The sequence below is a fragment of the Talpa europaea genome (assembly GCF_964194135.1).
Source record: "Talpa europaea genome assembly, chromosome: 13".
Lineage (NCBI taxonomy): Eukaryota > Metazoa > Chordata > Mammalia > Eulipotyphla > Talpidae > Talpa > Talpa europaea.
This window is the reverse complement of record NC_140080.1, coordinates 41013901-41034998: the sequence shown is the minus strand read 5'-3', so window position 1 is coordinate 41034998 and position 21098 is coordinate 41013901. Positions and strand designations below refer to the sequence as shown.

Genomic DNA, 21098 nt, shown 5'->3' with positions numbered 1-21098 from the left:
ATACAGATGGAGGCGTGAACCACAGTCACCTCAACTTGTTATCACAAAGGGTAACAGATGCCTGAATATTGAGGCCCAGATAGCGGGACAGAAACTCCTAAAATGCCCAGGGTGTGTTGGCTCCGTGCTTGAGACAGAGCAGGACCCTCAGGTGTGTGGCAGGCTCCACAGGGAGCCTCCACAGGCCTCCACAGGGAGAGTAGAGCCGTGGGGCCTGCTCCTCGCAGTGCCTTGCAAGATGGGATGTGAAGTTTCCATTCACATTGGCAGAAACTCATTGGCCGGTATAACATATGTTATTGGACAGTTGGTTCTTCCTCTCCTCTGTTATTTTCTAGCTTCTTTCTCCCTTCTCTGCCTACACACACTTTCCTGTTTCTTCCACCATATTTTTTTCTTCCCACCTTATTTTTATTCTCTACTTCTCCCTCCAATTATCCTCTTTGCCAGTATTTCCTCCTCTTATCTCCCTTCTTCATTCCCTGTCTCCTCCCTTCTCTCCCATCAATTATCCTCCCTGTCCCCTCCTCCTTCCTTCTTTCCCATGCCACCCACCCTCTATTCTCTCCCCAGGTACTATGCGATCTGCTGCCAGCCCTTGGTCTACAGAAACAAGATGACCCCTCTGCGCATTGCATTGATGCTGGGTGGCTGCTGGGTCATCCCCATGTTTATCTCTTTTCTCCCCATCATGCAAGGCTGGAATAACATCGGCATCATCGATCTGGTGAGTATTGGCAGACCCTTTTGGTTGACTGTCTGATTAACTTTGTTTGCTTAGAATTCTAAGTAAAGAAACAATACCAGGTCGGATGGATATTCCAAGAAAGATTCTGATAGCAGTCTGGGTGGCAACAATAGCTACCAAAAAGGCAAGCTACTCTTTTTGAGTGCTTAAAATGTGCCAGAAAGTATGCAAAATATTTACAATCCTGACAACATCCTTTTCTCATCTTATCCAGGTAAGAAAATTAAGGCTCAATAGATAAGCTAACATGCCCAGTCTTAGGCATCATAAGTAGTGAGATCCAATATTTCAGTCAGCCTGTAGAGCCTGAGGTGTGCCATGTGCCTGAGAGACCTTCCCATCCCATGCTGAGAGGCCAAGACTTACAATGAACCACAGACATTCGGTCTTGTGGGTAGAAGCTTCTAGAGAATGAAGAAAGCCTTGGGTCAAAGAACTGAACCCTACATCCAGGTCAGTCACTGACCCTCTTCCTGAAGGGCCACTTTCATTGACCCTCAGTGGAGAATAGTGCCTTTCAGGGGTGCAGGTGAGCAGCATGATTCACATCTGCCACCACCATTGAGATGACCTTTAAGAGTCACCCAGCTCTAATATGCTACGCTTGCAATACCAAACTTGTGATGAAGATCAAAAGCTGTTGTCTGGACTCATTAGCAAAGATATATATCCCCAAAGGAAGTTGTTAGGCAGTCACTTTAAAATTGACCCGAGGACCATGCCAGGTAGGAAGGGGACTAGGGAGCAGAGGTAGAGTAAGCTCCAACCCCACAGGGTGGGTTAGAGTAGGCACTGCCTCTTCCTCTCACCACCCAATTCCTAGCCCCTAATCTTGCCTTGTTCTTTGTCCAGGAAAGGATATCCCCACCAAGGCTGGGCCAGGATTTGCATGTGGTATGTCAGAACAAGCATTCCTTGGGCTTCTGAAAGAAATGCTGGGGACACAGCAGTGGAGAAGTGAACAGGGGTCCGTAAAAGGGGGCCTGTCTGGATCTTTTCTTGAATCCTATCCCTTTTCTTTCAAACTTGCAGTTTTCTCTTTCCTGGGGAGAGGGAAATTCCAATTTCCAAAAGCCAATAGAATGATAGTAATAATGGCCAACAAATGTGGGACATTTGCTGTGTAGCTCACACTTCATCATTCTTCACTCAGGCCTCACGCCAGTGCTATGAAGTACATTCTACTATAGTCCTCAGGAAACTGAGGATCAGAGAGGTTAAGTTACTAGCTAAAGGCATATTGGTAGGCAGTGGTGGGGTAAGTCCAGGCCCAGGAAACCTATCCTCTTAATGTTTGTGTTAAAAATTTCTCCCCAATGGAGATGATGTTTGGAAGCATCAACTTCTGTGCATCAGGACACTTAATGAGAGAGAGTTTCCAAGGCAAGTAACCTAGGGAATTGCTGTTTATTTATGAGATTAAGATATTGACATCCCCTGCTTTCTTATAACCAGGGATGGCATCTGCTTACTCTTAAGATGCCTCACAGTTGGTCCACTAGGTGTGACTGCATTTCATATCCCTCTGCTCAACTGCATGTTGACTATGCCTAGAAAGAAATTAGCACTTGGGCCTCCCCTGGTGGTGCAGGTGGTTGAGCGCTGAGCTGCGAAGCTGTCTGCAGCCTCTGCAGCACTGGTTCTTTGCCGGCCAGCCAGCGAGGGTTCCACATGGCATGGCAGACCTCTCCTGTCTTGCCCGCTGCTCCCCTCAGTAGTGTATTTCATCAGTCTGCCTGTTCTGTTCCCGCTCTGTCTCCAGTGAATCCACTCACCCTCCCACGCATCTGGCCTGTACCCTGGTTCTTGTATGAATAAATAAATAAATAAATCTTTAAAAAAAAAAGAAGTCAGCACAACTCAGATGTTCACAATACATTTTCAGTGGATCCTTCTTACAGTTATCAGGCTCAATGAAGTTGCCACAAACACTGAATTAGCAAATATTCAATCACTGCTTCTTGTGAAAATTCGGGGCTAGGTTCCTGTGAGTCTCACTCATAACATCTTCATCAACCAGTCAATATGTAATATGGGCTGCTTGGAAGAGAAGCCCATGAAATATAAGGTTATAGAAAAGTTGGAAATAAAATAATGGAAAACTAACACAAACTAATGAAGAATATGCTGATGTAGCTATACTGCTGTACATCATAAAACAAAGGAAAGTAAGTAATATCACTGGAGGTAAAAACAAAAGCTATTTCCTTTCAATAGAAAGGTGTATTCTAACTTTGTCATATAACAGAAGGTGCTAAATGTGGATGCCACTATTAAGTGGACAGCCGGGGGGTATGAAAATTTGATATCTTTTTTTTTAAAGATTTATTTATTTATGCATACAAGAACTGGGGTACATGCCAGAAGTGTGGGGGTTGAGAAGATTCACCAGAGACAGAGTGGGGAGCAGAACAGGCAGATCTACTGAAATACACTGCTGAGGGAAGCAGTGGGCGAGCCAGGAGAGGTCTGCTGTGCTATGTGGGTAGCTTCCTGGTCGGGCATTGAATTCATGCTGCAATGGCTGCGGATAGCTTCATAGGTTGTGTCTTAACCCCTTGCACCACCAGGGAGGCCCTCAACTTTTGATATTTATTCCATGTGTATATTCCCACTGGCCAGAGGCTGACCTCAGGGAGGGCATCGTCTTTGGGTTACATTTCTCTCATCAACCAAGGGCTATTTCTAGAGAAGGTTGATGACTAACAGCTGTTAGGAGGCAGCATTTCAGGTCGGGAGAAAAGTCTTTCAATCCTTAAAAGGAATCTAGTGTATCACAGTATCCAGTACAAGTGCAGTTTATTCCAGGAATGTAACACGATCAATGCAGATCCTTGTATTAATAAAATAAAGAAGGGAAAGCCCACATTGTCATCTTATTACTTCCCCAAAATACATTGACAAAAATCAGTATTCATTCATGATTTTTAAAAAATTCCCATCATTTAAGAAAAAAGGAACTTCTCAAATAGTGTGCATCGACCAAAAACTTATAGCAAGTAATCATATTTAATATGAATATTAAATATATCCCCCTTCTAAAACTGGAAGTATAACAAGATGTTCACTGTTACCACTTTTATTCAAAATTATCATAGAAGTTTTATCAAGTTCAGTAATGCCAGAAAAAAATTGGTGTTATGTTGGAAAGGAAAAGGTGAAATTGTCATCATTGGCAGATCACATGAGTATTATGAAGAAAATTGAAAAGAATATAGAGAGAAAATATTAGTAACTAATTTAAGAAAGTTGCTAGATAGTCACAATATTAAAAAATTTCACTGAGCCATATATACTAACAACAAACAATTAGAATTAAGAATTTGAACACATTGTCATTTGCAATAGACTAAAATGTCAAGTGCTTAGGAATAAAACTAATAAAATATATGTAAGACATTTACACAAAAGTTGTAAACTATTACTAAAATAATTCTTTTAAAAAAGATTTGTTTTAGTTTAGGCATACAAGAACTGAGGGGTGAGAAGATTTGCCACAGACTTCAATAAAGGGAGAGAATTACCATGTTTGTGACACGGAAGACTTCACATTGTGAAGATCTTAATTTTCCTCAATCATCCTTTTCTAACCCAATCAAAATGCTAGGAGACTTTTATTAAAATTGATAAGCTAATTCTAACTCTTATGTGGAAATTCTGAGATATAAAAATAGCCAAAACAGTCTTAAGGAGAATGAGTTTAAAGACTTTTACTACCAGATATCCAAGATTCTAAAGTCAAACAAATTAAACCAATATTGTGCAAGAAACCAAGGGGACAAAATAGAAAATCCAAATATGGAGCCCTGTGTAGACAGCTCCCTGATTTAGGGCTCAGCTCACCCTGCAGTGCAGCTAGGAAACATGGTCTTTCAATAAATGCATCTGAGTCAATTGGATCTCCAGAAGGTAAAATTTTAATCTTGATCTTACACTATTACAGAAACAGTAATTCCAGATGGATTGTAGAATTAGATGTGAAAACTAACACAATAAAATTGGGAAGAGATAATATAGGAGAATGGCTTTAAAAGATTATATATGAGAATATCTTTATACTGGAGGGTAAAAACCATTTTTTTTCGATTTATTTATGTATGCATACAAGAACTGGGGTACAGGTCAGAGGTGCGGGAGGTGAGAGGATTCACCAGAGACAGAGTGGAGAACAGAACAGGCAGATCTACTGCAGTGCAGGTTCGATCCCGGCCGGCCGGGGAGAAACCCACATGGTGCAGCAGACCTTTCCTGTCTTGCCTGTTGCTCCCCTCAGCAGTGTATTTCGTCAGTCTGCCTGTTCTGTTTCCCACTCTGTCTCTGGTGAATCCTCTCACCCTCCCATGCATCTGGCCTGTACCCTGGCTCTTGTATAAATAAATAAATCTTTAAAAAAAAATTACAAAAGAAATCCCTTTAAAAAAAAAAAGAAAGAAAGAAATATATTGTGTACAGACATAACAGACAGGCACAACTCCTCTACTGCTTGTGCAGAGAGAATGGCTAATGACACTGGCTCCATTTTATTTCCATTCTTCCCTGGGCCCTCCAGCCCTGGGACCCTGAGATACAGTCACATTCCATCATAGTGTTGTGTGCTAGAAACATATAAGAAAAAAAAAAAAACAACCCTTTGCTGATAAACCTTCTCTCTTTTCTTTTCCCTTTACCTTTTTACTCTTCCTTCCCTTCCTGTCCCCTTCTTTCTACCATCCAATACCTTTCATCCTTGTCTTTTTTATCCTTTGCACAACTCTTCTGCTACTATCTCTTCTTTTCCTCTCCCTTCCTCATCTCCTCTTTCCCCCAACTCTCAGATAGAAAAGAGGAAGTTCAACCAGAACTCTAACTCTACATACTGCATCTTCATGGTCAACAAGCCCTATGCCATCACCTGCTCTGTGGTAGCCTTCTACATTCCTTTTCTCCTTATGGTGCTGGCCTATTATCGCATCTATGTCACGGCAAAGGAGCATGCCCACCAGATCCAGATGTTACAGCGGGCAGGAGCCCCCTCCCAGGGCAGACCCCAGCCAGCAGACCAGCACAGCAGTCACCGCATGAGGACAGAGACCAAGGCAGCCAAGACCCTCTGCATCATCATGGGCTGTTTCTGCCTCTGTTGGGCACCATTCTTTGTCACCAACATTGTGGATCCTTTCATAGACTACACTGTGCCTGGGCAGGTGTGGACTGCTTTCCTCTGGCTCGGTTACATCAATTCTGGGTTGAACCCCTTTCTCTACGCCTTCTTGAATAAGTCCTTCAGACGTGCCTTCCTCATCATCCTCTGCTGTGATGATGAGCGCTACCGAAGACCTTCCATTTTGGGCCAGACTGTCCCCTGTTCAACCACAACTATTAATGGATCCACACATGTGCTAAGGTGAGTACTTAGGGGCTTGATAGATTTTGTTTATTTTCATGACTCAGAAGGGGTAACTCTCCATGGGGGCTGTTCTTGAAAAATTGTGCACTATTTACAAAGATTGAAGAAAATTCTGCCATCTGGTTGTGGAACAGAGTAGTGGGTAGTGGCTCAGTTTCTAGGGGAGACTAACCTACATTTAAATCCAGTCTCTATAGTTCTGTGACCCTGGGCAATTCATTGAGCCATTCTGACCCCTCACTTCATTTTTAAAATTGGGATTATCATCACTATATCTGCATGAGAGGGTTTTGTTGTGAGGCTCAAAGTAGCTAAATGTATGCAGATACCAATCACAGAACCTGACATCCGATAGGTACTTGGTATAGTACCACCTACTATAATTTAAAGTAGCATTTTAGAGTAGTTGTTAAAGCATGATCTTTAAGGTAAAATAGACTTGATTATTGACTCTCAGTGATTGGTTTCACTTCCCTCAACTGTAAAAAACAATGGTACTAATTCCCATCTTGGAGTTTTCATGACAATTAGAGATGGTGTATTTGTACAGGATCTGGCACATACTACTACTCGTAATGTTATTGATATTAGTTGGATAATAGATACTGCCTGATACCCGAAGATAAATAATGTGATAAGCTAATATGATAAGTATGCATAAAATAAGTAGTGTGAAGTGATGAATGATATAATGAACATGTGGACCATCTAGAAGAGGATATGAGTAAGAAAGGCACTGAAGGACTGAAGGGAATCAGAGGCAATGCTGTACAACAGCGTTTTATGTGAATATGAGACTTGAAGGCACTGCCAAGGAAGCCATCCCAGGAAGAGAGAACTTCATGAAGAAGGAAAAGGAAATGAAAGAATGTGGAAAGGTCAAGTGCTTTACTCAAGGTCACGTAGTTGATGATGGTGGAGTGACTTTGGAGTTGAATATTCAGTGACTTGTGCTAATGCCTGTTTCCAAACCCCGAGAATTTTTTGGCTACCCTGGGCTAGATTTGAGCTCGCAGTGAAAAGCCGTGTGTTGTAAGTATATTTGTACTGTAGCAAAGATGAATTTGTCAACGGCACTTTTTTTCTTTGCCCTGAGATGCATAAGAATTTCTAAAGAGCAATTCCTTCTTTCAGACAAGCATTTAATTTTTCTGATGATGACAGTATTCAGCTGTGCTGGCAGCTGAGAAATAGGGGTTTTTCATTTGCATGTGTAAGAAAAGAAAATAGAATTCCTATGAAATATAAACGCTTTGCCTGAGAGGCTGCTCAGTAGCATAAATTCAATTTTCTGCTACCAGTGTAGACAGATTTGTAACTGAAGCCTAGTTTGGTGTTAAGATTCCTGCTGGTGGAAGGGTCTCAGGGAATACGCCTCTATGCTGACATTCTCTCCTAATTATTATGCCTTAGAGAGTGTTATTTAAAAAAAAAATCATAAAGTAAAATGTGTGGATGAGAACTTCTGTGTGGGTGCCAGATAGGTTTTAGTATTTAAGCTAGCAATTGCCTGAGTACAGGCTGTTGACAACTCGCAAACAAAGTATGCTCCTGCAATACATTGGCTAAGTCGGTTGTTTAGAACTGGGTGGGCTTTGCCCAAAAGAACAATCCTAGAAAGAGTTTGGGGATTTCTAGGGCAGCCAAGAAACACTATTTTACTACTGCTGTTTTGTTTATGCCTGCTGCTGTGGGACTGTAAAGCAGAGAGCAGAGCAGAAATGGTCAATGCATCTGCTCCCCGTGCTTTATTCCTTCTGTTTGGTCATGAGGTCATGAAAAGAGCAGATCAGGCTTTTTCAGGGGCTTGGGGAATGGGGTGAGTGTGTGTTGAGCAGTCTTTGAAGAACAGGTGCAATCTCTACAGAGAAAACTGCTTGAGACCTAAATCCCCTGGATAGGATCTTTTGCATTGACAGAGATCCTGCCTGTTTTAGTCACTGCTCTATAAACAAATACCCATGATGTTGCCTGATACACAGGAACTATTAACCGATCATACAGTTAATCCCTCAGATTTATTGTTTTAGCCTAACACCGTATATGAAAATTTTACATTTTTCTTAAAAGTCCCCAAGCAGGACATGAACAAATCAGATGAAACCAAGAAATACAAAGCTGAAACAATGAAAAGCAAAATCAGTTTTTGTCCTGCTAATCCTAACCCTGGTCTCAGGTACCACAACTCACTCTAGGCTGGTGATCTTTTCAATGCATTCATGAGCATTAATGAAAAGCATGCAAAGTCATAGATTTTCTCCCTTTATTTACTATAAATGGGACCATTCTGCATGTGTTTTCCGGCACCTTGCTTCTTATTCCTTAACAATACGTTTTAGAGATCATTACACCTCTAAACATCTGGATCTAAAATCATTCCTTTTTAACTATTCTATAATCTTCTTACTAAAAATGAATATTAAAATATATTTAATTATTTCCCTTTGTGGTTATGTAGGTGTTTCCAACCACTGACCACTACAAACTGTTTTTAATGTCCTTGTATGTGTCTTTGTGCTGTGTCAGTATTTCAGATAGCTGCCCAAAGTGAAATTGCTGGGATGACATGGATAGGCATTTAAAATGTTATATTTACTATAAAACTGACCTGAAAGCTGGGGTTACTTGCATTCTCATCTGCAAGGTGTGAAAGTAGCTTCTGTTCCTTCATCTTACCAACACTGTTACACATCTTTTATTATTTTGCTAATTGAAGAAACCTTTCATTTATGTTGCATTTTGCAAATAATCTGGCAAGTTGAATTTCTCTTAAATTGGTTATTAATTAATTTAAAAGTTACTGACATTTATTTATTCTTATATAACATTATGTATCCTTGTTATTATATAAACTGCATCTTCATGTTTGGTGCTTTATGTGACTGCTGCGTCCAAATTTTCTTACTGATCTCCAGATGCTCCTTATTATATTGTTAATATTAATACATTGTTATATAGTTTACAAATACCTCTCCATATCTTCTTACTTCAGTTAAGTTTTATATAGAAGTTTCAATCTTGGAAAATAGTACTCTTATTTGACCTCTTATAATCAGATCATTTTCTTTCTCGAAATATTTTTACATTCATTTCCCTAAACCCCACACTTTTCTGTTTTTGTTTTTGTTTTTGTTTTTGTTTTTTGTCCTAACAGTAACTCTCTCTTAGTATCTTTCACAGATTTTTCCTTCTCTATCTGGCCTCAAAATTGTGAAGTCCTTCAGGCCTTGGTTTTTGATAATCTTCTCAAATAACATTCTCACTTTTGTGATTTAATCACCAGTAGCTTTAAATACCATCTTCAGGCTGCCAACTTCTCTTTAATTAATATCTGCAGGTCATAGCTGTTCTCTCAGCAACAGACCTCAAAATCCAATTTGTTTCCTTGACAACCCCATATAGATGCCTCTTAGGAATCTTCAGTGTGTCCAAAAGAGAATTCTATATCCTATCTCCGCCCGCAAATTTCCTGAGTCTTCCCTATATCCATAAATGGAACTATCACTTACCACATTACTAAATCTAGACACTCTCTATGGCTGTGAGGAAGAACTAACACATTATGAGGCAGACTTAAAGATGAAAAGACAAAAACCCATGGGTTTGGTATTGAAAATATGGAGCTAAATAAAAATAAAGGACAAATTCAACTTGCAGACAAAATATAAATCACAGCCATATAGGATGATGCCTGAATAAATTTATACTTGCATGTGTGAAATTTGAAATTTGGTGAGTGTGCCTTCCTTGTTCTCCTCTAAGGCAAGGCACTGGACAGCTTATTATATAGCCCTCCTTCTACATCATCAATATAATGATTATGGCACCTGACATCATTCAGAAAAGTTTGACAGATACTGTATTTGAGAATTTTTGATCGTGTCATTACATTTAATGTTTACAATGACCAAAGAAGTTGCTATTATAATTATCACCATTTTAAAGATGAGAAAAATCAAGTTTAGTGAGGGTAAGGAACTGGCCCATGGTGACATAAGTAATACCTGAAGAAGCTACAGATTAGAGCCAAGTCTTTCCTCCTCCCGAGCTCTGTCCTGCTCAGCCTACATGGAGTGAGGCCGGGGTCACATTTCCCATGTTTATCTGACTCTTTGGATCATCAATGAGCCACTTATTCATCTCTCAATTCTGCCATCCTGCTCATAGTTCTCTTTATCAAGCCAGAAATGATTATAATTTGTTCAAGTCCAGGCATTTTTCAGTCTCTTCTTAAAAGGGAATGAGGTCAGGTCAGAGGGACCTATTTATTATCAGTAATCTCATCTTGACTCTCGCTCTGGGGACCTATGAGGTATTCAAAGAAACAATCCATTTAAAAGAAGCCCACGGACCTCCCCTGGTGGCACAGGCAGTTGAGCACCATGCTGTGAAGCTGCCCGCAGCCTCTGCAGTGCCCCTTCGATCCCGGCTGGCCGGCGAACATCCCACATGGCGCGGCAGACCTCTCCTGTTGCACCCGCTGCTCCCCTCAGCAGTGTATTTCGTCAGTCTGCCTGTTCTGTTCCCCGCTCTGTCTCTGGTGAATCCTCTCACCCTCCCACACATCTGGCCTGTACCCCAGTTCTCGTATAAAATAAATAAATAAATCTTTAAAAAAATAAAAGAAAAGAAACCCACTTCAATGCTGATGTTAAACTTTTCTTCTAGAGTTTAGACCCATCTCTTCTCACATTTCTTCAATGGGTTATTATTTTCTACTTCCTGTGCATAGAAATGGTCTGTTTACATGGCATTTGTGCTGTGTGAAGTCTGCAAAATGCCTTATTTAACTCCTTTAAGACCAAACATTCCTATGACTTTTTCTTTTCTATGTACTGTATCATCCCTCACAGGATGTACAGAAAAGCACATCTTCAAATCATCAATATATTTTTTGCTAATGAAAGATTTTCAGGATTGTCTTCAGGCTTATGAAGAATAAAAATAACCAAAATTAAAAATTATCTGTTTTGTTTTTAATCTTCCTTGAGACCCTAAAAAAGTACAAAGAACTTGGTCTACAACCAACCCGAGAATCACTTTGGGGAGTCAGGTCATGACACCCCCCCAAGACTGAGGGACCTTTTCTTTTGAAGTCTTTTTGACAGAACAGAATTTTTCCTTCCCAGTTGAACTAAAACAGGCCAGTCTTACCGCACTGGTTTAGAATAAGAGGTCTTCCAGGGTTAGTCTTAGTCCTTACAGCCCTTTGACCTAGAAGAACATTTTGTTAGTGAGCAAGCAGAGGGGTAAAATATGCCTTTGCAAGAAAGTCTTAGAAACTGGGTGAACACACTAGCAGAGGCGCTGTGGTTGTGTTTGGTGTTCCCTACTGGGTAAGTGTCTTCCTTGTGAGTATCTAATTCTTGATCAAAATAGAAGTAAAGCTACCAGCTGTTTGACTGATGAAATAGTAATATATATGCATAGGTTATAATCTTTTAAAAATAGTTTCCAAACACAAAATTAATGTCCTATAAATATTTCTTGGGACAGTTAATTTGTAAGCACACACACACATTAAAAAGAAGCATAGTACATGTGGGTGATGGATTCTAAGAGATTCATCATATGTATGAACCGGTTCTCAGTGGAGTTGGAGCCAGTTTCTCACTCCCTGGTCCCATGTCTATGTTTTCTGCATCCACCAGTATCACCTCACTGTTACTGAGGTCATGTTTCCTGCTCTAGAAAGTCCACAGCAAATATAATGGCAGAAAGAGAATAACCTGGTCAAGGCTTCCACCTGTTCAACACTGCACAAGCAGAATGAGATGGTGGGAGGAGGAGGACAAAACTGCCACATTTAATAAACACTACAATCATTTAACAGGAAAATCTACTATAAACTTTGAAAACTAAGACACTTCACAAGCATGTCCAGACATTAGGTAATAGTCAGCGTACAGTGACTCCTACATACTGGCAAAGCCAATTAGAATGCAAATTGGGAAAAACAGTGTCATTCACAGAGGTAGTAACTAAAATTATTTTTAAAATATAAAAGGACAGTATAAGGCAGTATAAAGACAGTATAAAGTATAAAGACAGTATAAAGTTTCCTTTATCAGAGGAAACTTGAAAACATTACTGAAGAGCAGGAATAATACCCAAAGTTCACTGAGGATAGCAGAAGAGATTGCTGTAAAATCTCTCTCTTTTTTTTTTTTTTTTTTTTTTGTAGTTATAGGAAACTCATCAGACGGTTCCAGATTCTGGGACTTGATTTATTAGGCTCCAAAGCATGATTCACAGTAACCATGTAGTAAGCACCTAGCTTATCAGGCACCGTGTAGGAGGTGGTACATGAGAATTGGTGTCGGTGTCTCATTGAGTTCACAGCCTAACAGAGCAAGGAGACGCAAAAGCAACACATGACAGGACCAGGGACATGCCTGGAGGAGTGCACAAGATTTAGTGGGAGCTGAGGGGATTCTTGCCTCATCAACAGTGTTCTCATCATCACTGCTGTCACTGGATGGGAGTCCCCCATTCTCTGCTTGAGCCCCTGCAGGGAGAGAAGTGCACTGCTTGATAGGCCTGCTCTGTAGTTGGGCAGCAACAGAGTTTAAAGTCTCCATCCCTGTCACTTCTTTCCATTGACCTTAGGTCTGCTCTGTGCAAGACAAACTCAAGCTGCATCTTTTTTGTTGAAATGACCTTTCTGTATAATTTAGTTTTCTGTGCCTTCTGTGACTTTCCTTTTCCAATCTTGTTACCCGAATTTCTTCCATCACTCTCTGTGCAACGTTATCAAAAGTCTACAGAACATGGCTATGGCTAATTGCAACCTTTATTTTTTTAGTTTGATTGATTATAAACAGTCAGCAGGTCACCTGCATTGGAATCATCTGGGAGCTTAGTAAAAATACATGTTCCCAGAACCCATTCCCTGAATCAGGGCAGGTTTAGGAAAATGACAATTTTGCCAAATGACTTTCGTGTGTAATAAACTTTGAGAACCACAGTCCTAAACTTTTATGGATCAGAACTCTCCAGTGCGTTCTGGAATTGTTTGTGCTTCAGGATTATGACATATTTTAACTCTTAGGCTCTTTTCAAGTTTCTTAAAGCATAATGATTTTATCTGATGTTAATTGGTAAAATATGGGAGAAAATGTCTTTAGAAGATTGCCTAAGTTCAGTCTTCCTTCAAGCCAAGTGATTTTCCCCATTGGGAGGCATCTTGTCACCACATAAACTTTGGCAATTGGGCACCTGTCACTCATAGTGACAAGTGATAGGAACAAGCCCCATTAACCCAAATGGGTGCTCTTTGGGGAACTGATTATGCAGTTTTGTGTCCATTACATAAATGCCCAGGGTCTTTCCAGTCTTGTTTACTGTTGTACCCCTGGATCCTAGTAAAGTGCCTGGGACATTGTGAGGCTTGAGAGAGCGCTGAAAGAATGCTTCTGCTCCTTCTCCCTTAGCCTACCTTCTCTTCTGTTAAACCATCTGCATCATGAGTAGCCCAGATGATCTAAAACAGTGTGGGTACTTGGGGTGCTGATGGTAACCTTAGAGCAGAGATTTTCTCTATATGAAATCCACTGAGGATTCCAGTTTTGGCTTCGTGGGTAAATAATCCTTGTCCCGCCTATCTCACTCCCTGACTGTGAAAATCAACCGAGGTATTGGATGTGAAATTACTTTGCATTTATGCAAAGCTCTGTCCTCATGAGAGAGATAATTATGTTGTAAGAACAGACTATTTATAAGTTAGGTAATACAAACAGAAATTTCATGCAAAGTTAGGCTTTGGGGATGGTTTCTCTGCTCTCATGCCAGGCTTAGTTCTTTTACAAGTGTAGACCTTGCTCAAGGTCTACAGCACTCACCCAGTTCCTGAGAAGGCTGAGGATCTCTGCAAGCCCTTCCTGAAGAATCTCTTGCTTCTCACGTTGGTTGCTGTCTTCTGTTATCCACCCTCGAGCCCCTGACAAGCAGGCTCTCCATTGACTTGGCCCTTTTAGAGTGTGCTGTCCAGTAGGGTAACCATGAGTAGTATTCCGAGTGCTTAGTGTGAGTGGCTACTGGATCAGACAGTGCAAATGCAGACTATTTCCATCATTGTGAAAAATCTTCTGAACAAAACATTTCTAGAGCTGTCTGAGCCTTCCCTCTGGAAGGAGGCAATCTGTCCTCTCTCTCACATTTACTGTTACCAACCAAAGTTTAATAATAAGCAAACTGAGTCGAGAGGATGTACTATGTAAGTCTTTGACATTTCCATGCACAGGATTAGTATATTCAAATTTGTACCTCGAATTTATAGAGGCAGAAAATATGAGGATGGAGATAAAGTTAAAGTGAGTGTGAGGTAAAGAGAAAATGATCACTTCAAAATACAGTAGAAAAAATTCTCCCTTTTTTTCATTTATAAATAACAATGATCAAACACTATTGTTGCATTTATTTTTTGGTTTACTTGTTCATTATCTGTCTCCCCAGCAGGGAGACACACTTACCCATATGTAAGGCCAGGTAATATGTCCATTTTATTCCCAAAAGTTCCACCAAGGGGTAGCACATTGCTCAGTTAATGTATCTGCTCTTAGCATATGTTTTTGTTCACCTTGACTGCGTATAATCTTAAGTTTTTATTCCACTCTAAAAAATGTTTATTAGTTCCATACCAGGAGTAGCTGTGGATTCACTCGCCAAATTTTAATTTCAGTATACCAGCACTCCCCTTTGAAATAAAGCTCTTCACACTGTGGATTGGAAGATTACCTGTGGATGAGGAAACCATTTAGATCTTATTTACTTGGTATCCTTAGAGGTTTCCGCTAATGTTGGAGGAAGGTTGTTTGACATTTAAAACCCATTTTTTGACCTTTACCTTGAATTTTGGAGGTTACAATTGGATTCAATATTTACCTCATTGTTTTGAGCCAAAGCAGACTTAATCTGGGTAAATCAAAGATGGATGAGGATGACCTTGCTGATTTCCCCTAACCCCGTCTAGGGCTGGCTAATTGGTAGGCCCAATGCAAAATGAAAATGTGGGGCCCTTTACTCAAAGGGCAGAAAAATTGCAGTTGAAAGTATTAAGATATGAAGGCTTTTCCTTTCCTCATGGTCTCCCTCTCAATTTGTCATTGAGTATTTTCTTTTTCCTTTTTTCCCAATAGAAAAATAAAATATAATTTTAAATTATCAGCATAAAATTTGCCATTCATCTTTAACATTGTGCAATGTCAGTTTTAAGTGCAAATGGAAGACCATTTAACTTGTATGTGGAATCACCAAAAAGACACACATCATATTTTATAGTACACACTTGCTTGTTTACTTTGCTTTTACCAGACAGTGCCCAAAACTAACACAACTGCTTTATTTCACTTCCTGATATGCACATTTTTAATTATTTATTTATGCAAGTGTTGGGTACAGTCAGAAGCGTGGGAGAGTGAGAGAATTCACCAGAGCCAGAGGGGAGAGCAGAGCACGTAGACTGACAAAGTACACTGCTGAGGGGAGCAGCGGGCAGCAGGAGAGGTCTGCGCGCCATGTGGGACCCTTGCCTGGTGGCCAGGGATCGAACTGGCACTGCAGAGGCTGACGGGCAGCTTCGCAACCCAGATATGCGCACTTCTTGATGCATGACTAACACTGTACCATCAGCTCACAGATGAGAAAGAGAGGATTGGGAGAGAAAGGAACAGTGGTTTGTCCTAGCTTACTCTTTCTATGTCAACATTTTCAGCATACGTGGCTGGTTAATAGAGGGAGCCAACCCAAGAAAAAGAGGCATGATAGGGCTCCTTACTGGCTCCTGTTTCTTAGGACATCATGGTCTTCTATCTACACTTAGCAAGTTCTGGTTCAAATGGAAATTGTGGTCTCCTAGGGCCATAGGCATTGCCCCTTCATCTGTCGTTAATGTGTCAGTCTGAAACATGAGCAGAGAATGCCAGTGGATAGATCCAGGATCTGTGGAAAGCATGTTTGGGAAGCAGTTACAGAGAGACAATGAAAAAAAGGCCAGCAGTTTACATATAATGTGCTTAGCTTGGTTTTGCATTGAGTCTTGTCTTGCTAGATTCTTCGTGCATGGTGAGTCCACCAGGATTCTGTGTTCATGGAACATTGCTGATATGATTGAGCAAGAAGACACTGTGGTGTCCACACATGTATTGTATATTGCCTCTGTTCACCTGCAGACTCACTGTCCCTGAAGAATTATAAGTCAAAGACAAAGTTTAACAGTTTAAGTTTAACAGTTTCAAGATGGTGACAAGCAGATCATTAAGCCAAGCTCTGGAATCCCTTCTACCTCTGCTGGTTACTGATCCATGCAACTGGCCTGCCCCAGCCCTGTCCCAACCCCCACCTGAAGAAGCTTCACAGAAAACATTGGTCTGGTTGAGATCACACCAGGAAAGCAGTGAGAATATCAACATCGGAAGAGTTCCACTGGCCTCACAAGTGCTCAGGATTAGAAGAGCTAGTGCTGTTTACAAAATACACTTACCCTTCACAGGTTTGGTAATCAAGTAGTTTAAGCTGCCCTTCAGAAATCCTATTTCTGGACTAAACTGCTGGGGGTCTCAACATCTCTCCTTTACTAAGATATTGTCAAGGAAAATCTCCTGCCACTGACTTAGAGGAAAGTGAGCTTTGGCACTTGATCAAAGGCATCTACCCTGTGTAGCATAATGACTTTCAGTGCTGGAGTCCAGTGTACCTGGGCTTTTGTCCTGATCAGATCTGCCATTTTCTGTTAATATCCTTGATAATGGGATCAGACATCTCTCAGTCTCTATTTCCTCCTCTGTAAGGAGCAGATAAAATATTAGAACCTTGTTCTAGGGCCTTTGTTAAGGTTGCACCTGATAACATATAAATAGGACTGAGTCTAGTTCCTGTTACACAGAAAGCATTCAATGAACATAGGCTGCTGTCACTCTTTTTATAACTGTATATATAACATTGTCCATATCTTAGTTACACACCCTTCCCCACTTAGTCACTCTGCTTCCTGATAAGCATTTCTTAAAAAATGAGTCAGGAGAAACCTCTGTGTTCTAAACACTGCTCCTTAGATAAGGAATTAGAGTTCATTCTGCTAGAAGAAAAGCCAGCAATGAATTAAATTAGATTAATCACACTGCTTATTAATAATTGTTGAAGCAACATGAGACAAGGCTTATTTCCTGGGTACATCATGCCCCGAGCAAAACAGTTGGACTGTTGTTTTGAATATGCCTTCTGGCTTTTAAATTACCTGTAAGCATCTTTGACACAACATGAAGCCTGCTAGCCACATTGAGCAAGCCAGTTCATCCTGGGTGTGTTTGCTTTCCTCTATAGCTCTGCAGGTACACCTGTTGTGCAGGTGTTAGGGCTCTGTCGCCCTGCCCTCTGAGATCAGTGCCCACAATAAAGAGGAGCTCCACATGCCATCCTGCAGGGCAGGCCCTGGACACCACCAAGCTCCAGAGACAGCCAGGGCCATTTACCTAAGGTCAGAACTGGGAGCAATGAGGGCTGTGCCCTTGCCCTTAATCCTCTCTCCTTCCGAGTGTCCCAGGAGCTCTTAATCAGTAGCTAGGCCTGGTTCTGCCATGGCAATTCTCTGTTAATACACCAGAAACGCGTATGTCTTAGGAGCTCCAGAAACGCTTATGTCTTATGCACAGCCAGGTCAGGAGGAGCTGTCATTCATGGTGGAGCAGAAAGCCTGTTTTGTAATCTCTTACTGATCCCCAAGCAGCCCTCCTGTCTCAGCACCGATACAATGAAGACATTCAAGTAGTTAATGCTTCAAGTTTAGGCCACACTCTGTATCTCAAACTACTTGAGATTGTGTGGGTCTGGACCAGCAGTTCTCAATCTGGGATGTTCTTACTTAGCAGGGAGATGTGGGAAGGTCTGAAGTCATTCTTCCTTGTCACACTGGGGGATGCCACTGGAATCCAGAGGCCAGAGGCCAGGGGTGCTGCTGAACCCTTGACAACACCCAAATATTCTCCCCCGACAAAGAATTGTAAGACTCTAAATTCAAGCTAGTGTCGAGGTTCAGAAACCCCATTTTAAACTAATCCTCTGGGTTCTGCGATCCAGAACCTCCTTACGACTCCAGGTGACAGCAAGAGTGGCCCTTAATAAGGCCAGGAGGTGAGGTGTGTTCTTATCTGCCCACTTCAGGGCAGCCACCTCATCCTTTGGCTGATCTTAATCCATATCCATTTGCAAGACAATACACAGGAAGAAAAGCTTAGCCTTGTGGGAGGCAATAGGAGTTGCTTCCGGGAGGAAGGCCCTGAACTTGTGTGGCATGGATGCCAGCAGTAACCTTGCAGATAAGCCCTTTCCACCAGGCGGGCTCCATGAGCCTGTTCTCTTACAGCATGTACTTGGCAGGGACACAACCCTCCCAATTTAGTCAGAGCAGCTGTTCAGGAAGGAATCGCCTCCAAAGCACACGAAGAGACCTGCCAGAAAACCATACCCCCGTCAAGTGTGTGTTGAATCCACAGTATGATGATGCAGGTCGCTGGCCCATAGAGGTGGGGAAGCTTCATCCTCTAAAAGGCCCCAACAAACCAGAGTGTGCCCCCAAGAGGTAAACACCATGTGACTTTCTTTGCCAAATTCAGAACATAGGAAGAGAAAAGGAAGAGCAATAGAAGAGCCCAGCAAAGGAACTGGGCGTGTTGAGCTTGAACAAAGAAAATTCAGCTCATCAGCCTGAATTTTCTATATCTAAGGGTTGTTATAGGAGTAAGAGATCCCACTCGTGTGCATGGGAGACAAGGGAGAGAGGGAGAGACGCAGGACTGCATTTATATAAGAATCCGTATTTCAGCACCAGTGGAATGAACTGCCTTACTAGAGAATTCCTAATCAAGTAGCAGTAGGAAATCGAACGACTGCTGGTCACTGGAGTGTTGATTGACCACCTGTCCCTGGATGGATGAGGGATCTCTAGTCAGCGTGGCTGAGGAAGGGGTGGGGAGGGTGAAAGCATCCTCAGACCTTTCCTTTCTGATGGTGTGAATTACAGAACCTCCCAGGTGCAATTAAACCTACTTTAGCTCATGTCACCTTTTGTTTGATTGAAACCAACGACCTTCTGGAAATACTCCCAGTGAGAAGAGATGCACCAAGGGTGACACTGTTCCGTTGCGGGGTCATTCGCTTCTCCTTTGTCATTCTTCTGGCAAATTGTGACTGTAGGAAATCTAGATCCCTCAAAGGAAGAAATTCACCCCCCAGCCTCAATGTCCGAGATTCTGTTTGAGGAAAATATTGTCATATCCACTCATCAGGGTAACTTCTGTTGTCTGAGGCTTTACTATGCAAGGAATCACTGTTTAAAGATTTGTAAGGAGGGCCTCCCCGGTGGCGCAGCGGTTGAGCACTGGGTTGCGAAGCTGCCCGCAGCCTCTACTGCGCCAGTTCAATCCCCGGCTGCTCCCCGGCCACCGGAGGAGGGTCCCACATGGCGCGCAGACCTCTCCTGCCGCCCGCTGCTCCCCTCAGCAGTGTACTTCGGTCCTTCTGCCTGCTCTGCTCCCCGCTCTGGCTCTGGTGAATTCTCTCACACTCCCACGCTTCTGACTGTACCCAGTGCTTGCATGTATAAATAAATAAAAAAAATAAATATTTAAAAAAAAATAAAGATTTGTAAGGAGAAGAAGTCACGGTTGGGATTAAGGAGTCATCCACTATATGGTTTTCATGCCCTTTCTCTCTCCCACAGAGCCAGTTAGGACTAGAAGTGGAGGCTCTGGGAGGAACAGCAGAACTCCAATCTAGAAGAAACTGGGGTACCTATGAAACAATTCTGTATTGTTAAAAACTTACAACTTGGTATTTGACGACCTCACTGTAACTTCGAAACTGTGTGATCCTTTGCAAGCTCCTCACCTTGGGCCTCAAATCCTTCATGTGCAAAGTGAGGGTAACCTTGCTTGCTTCCTGAGATCGTTATGAGGCTTGAGTAAGGTGCTATACATATGGACACAGTAAATATTGATCAATTGTGTTGTCATTATTATAACCAACATCTTAATTAGTCAGAAAGATGGAACATAGATTAGATGACCACATCTCCTCTTTCTGGAACACTGCTCTATTGTCAGAACAACATCTGAGGAAAATGGTTTAGTGACAAAATCACTGTCATTTCCTCCTGATAACAGTTCCTGAGAAATGTCTTTGGGAGGAGAAGGAAATGAACTTAAAATCCAACAGCAGGAGACCTGTGGGGAAGGGCGAGATGCAGAAAGTTCAAGTTCAAGTTGAAGCTGTCCTGCTAGAAATGCTGAGAAATCAATTCCAACCAGAGTGAAGAAACCCAATAAATGACTGGTTATGTAAGGAAATGACCAGCTATGGTTGGAGTGCACAACCAGCTATGGTTGGAGTGCATTCAACCAAAGAGCCAAGAGCCTGCTGGTCAACAACATGATTTCTGAAATGTCTTTTCTCTTTTCCCACCTATTTCAGGTTATTTTTACCTAGATTCTTTGAAATGCTTCACAGAATTATTCTTAGAGAGCTTTTTATTCACAATCTATATTTTTTTTTAAAGATTTATTTATTTATACAAGCACTGGGTACAGTCAGAAGCACGGGAGGGTGAGAGAATTCACCAGAGCCAGAGTGGGGAACAGAACAGGAAGACTGATGAAATACATTGCTGAGAGGAGCAGCGGGCACGGCAGGAAAGGTCTCCGCGCCATGTGTGACCTTCACCCGGCAGCCAGGAATCAAACTATTGCTGCAGAGGCTGCAGGCAGCTTCGCAGCCCAGCGCTCAACCGCTGCACCACCAGGGGAGGCCCTATTCACAATCTATATTTTGATAAACCTGATAGGCAAATATATTTGGTGCCTGCTCATGTTCCTTTCATTTTTTTTCAGACATGTATTTCCTTTGCTGATAATTTCATTTGGTCCTCCGCTTGTAAGTTGGCATTGTCTGCTCTGAGTTTCTGACTTTAGGGAA

The 21098-nt window shown here is 41.7% G+C and overlaps 1 protein-coding gene across 1 annotated transcript in view; it reads left to right on the top strand.

Moving 5' to 3' along the window:
* Positions 1-21098, top strand: part of HTR4 (5-hydroxytryptamine receptor 4) — a gene marked incomplete at both ends in the record, with an annotated part of 125481 nt that overhangs the window by 94414 nt on the left and 9969 nt on the right. The window contains 2 exons of the mRNA XM_084251793.1: positions 574-727; positions 5563-6131. Of these exons, the coding sequence (XP_084107919.1) occupies positions 574-727; positions 5563-6131 (723 nt within the window). The remainder of the gene's footprint in view (positions 1-573; positions 728-5562; positions 6132-21098) is intronic.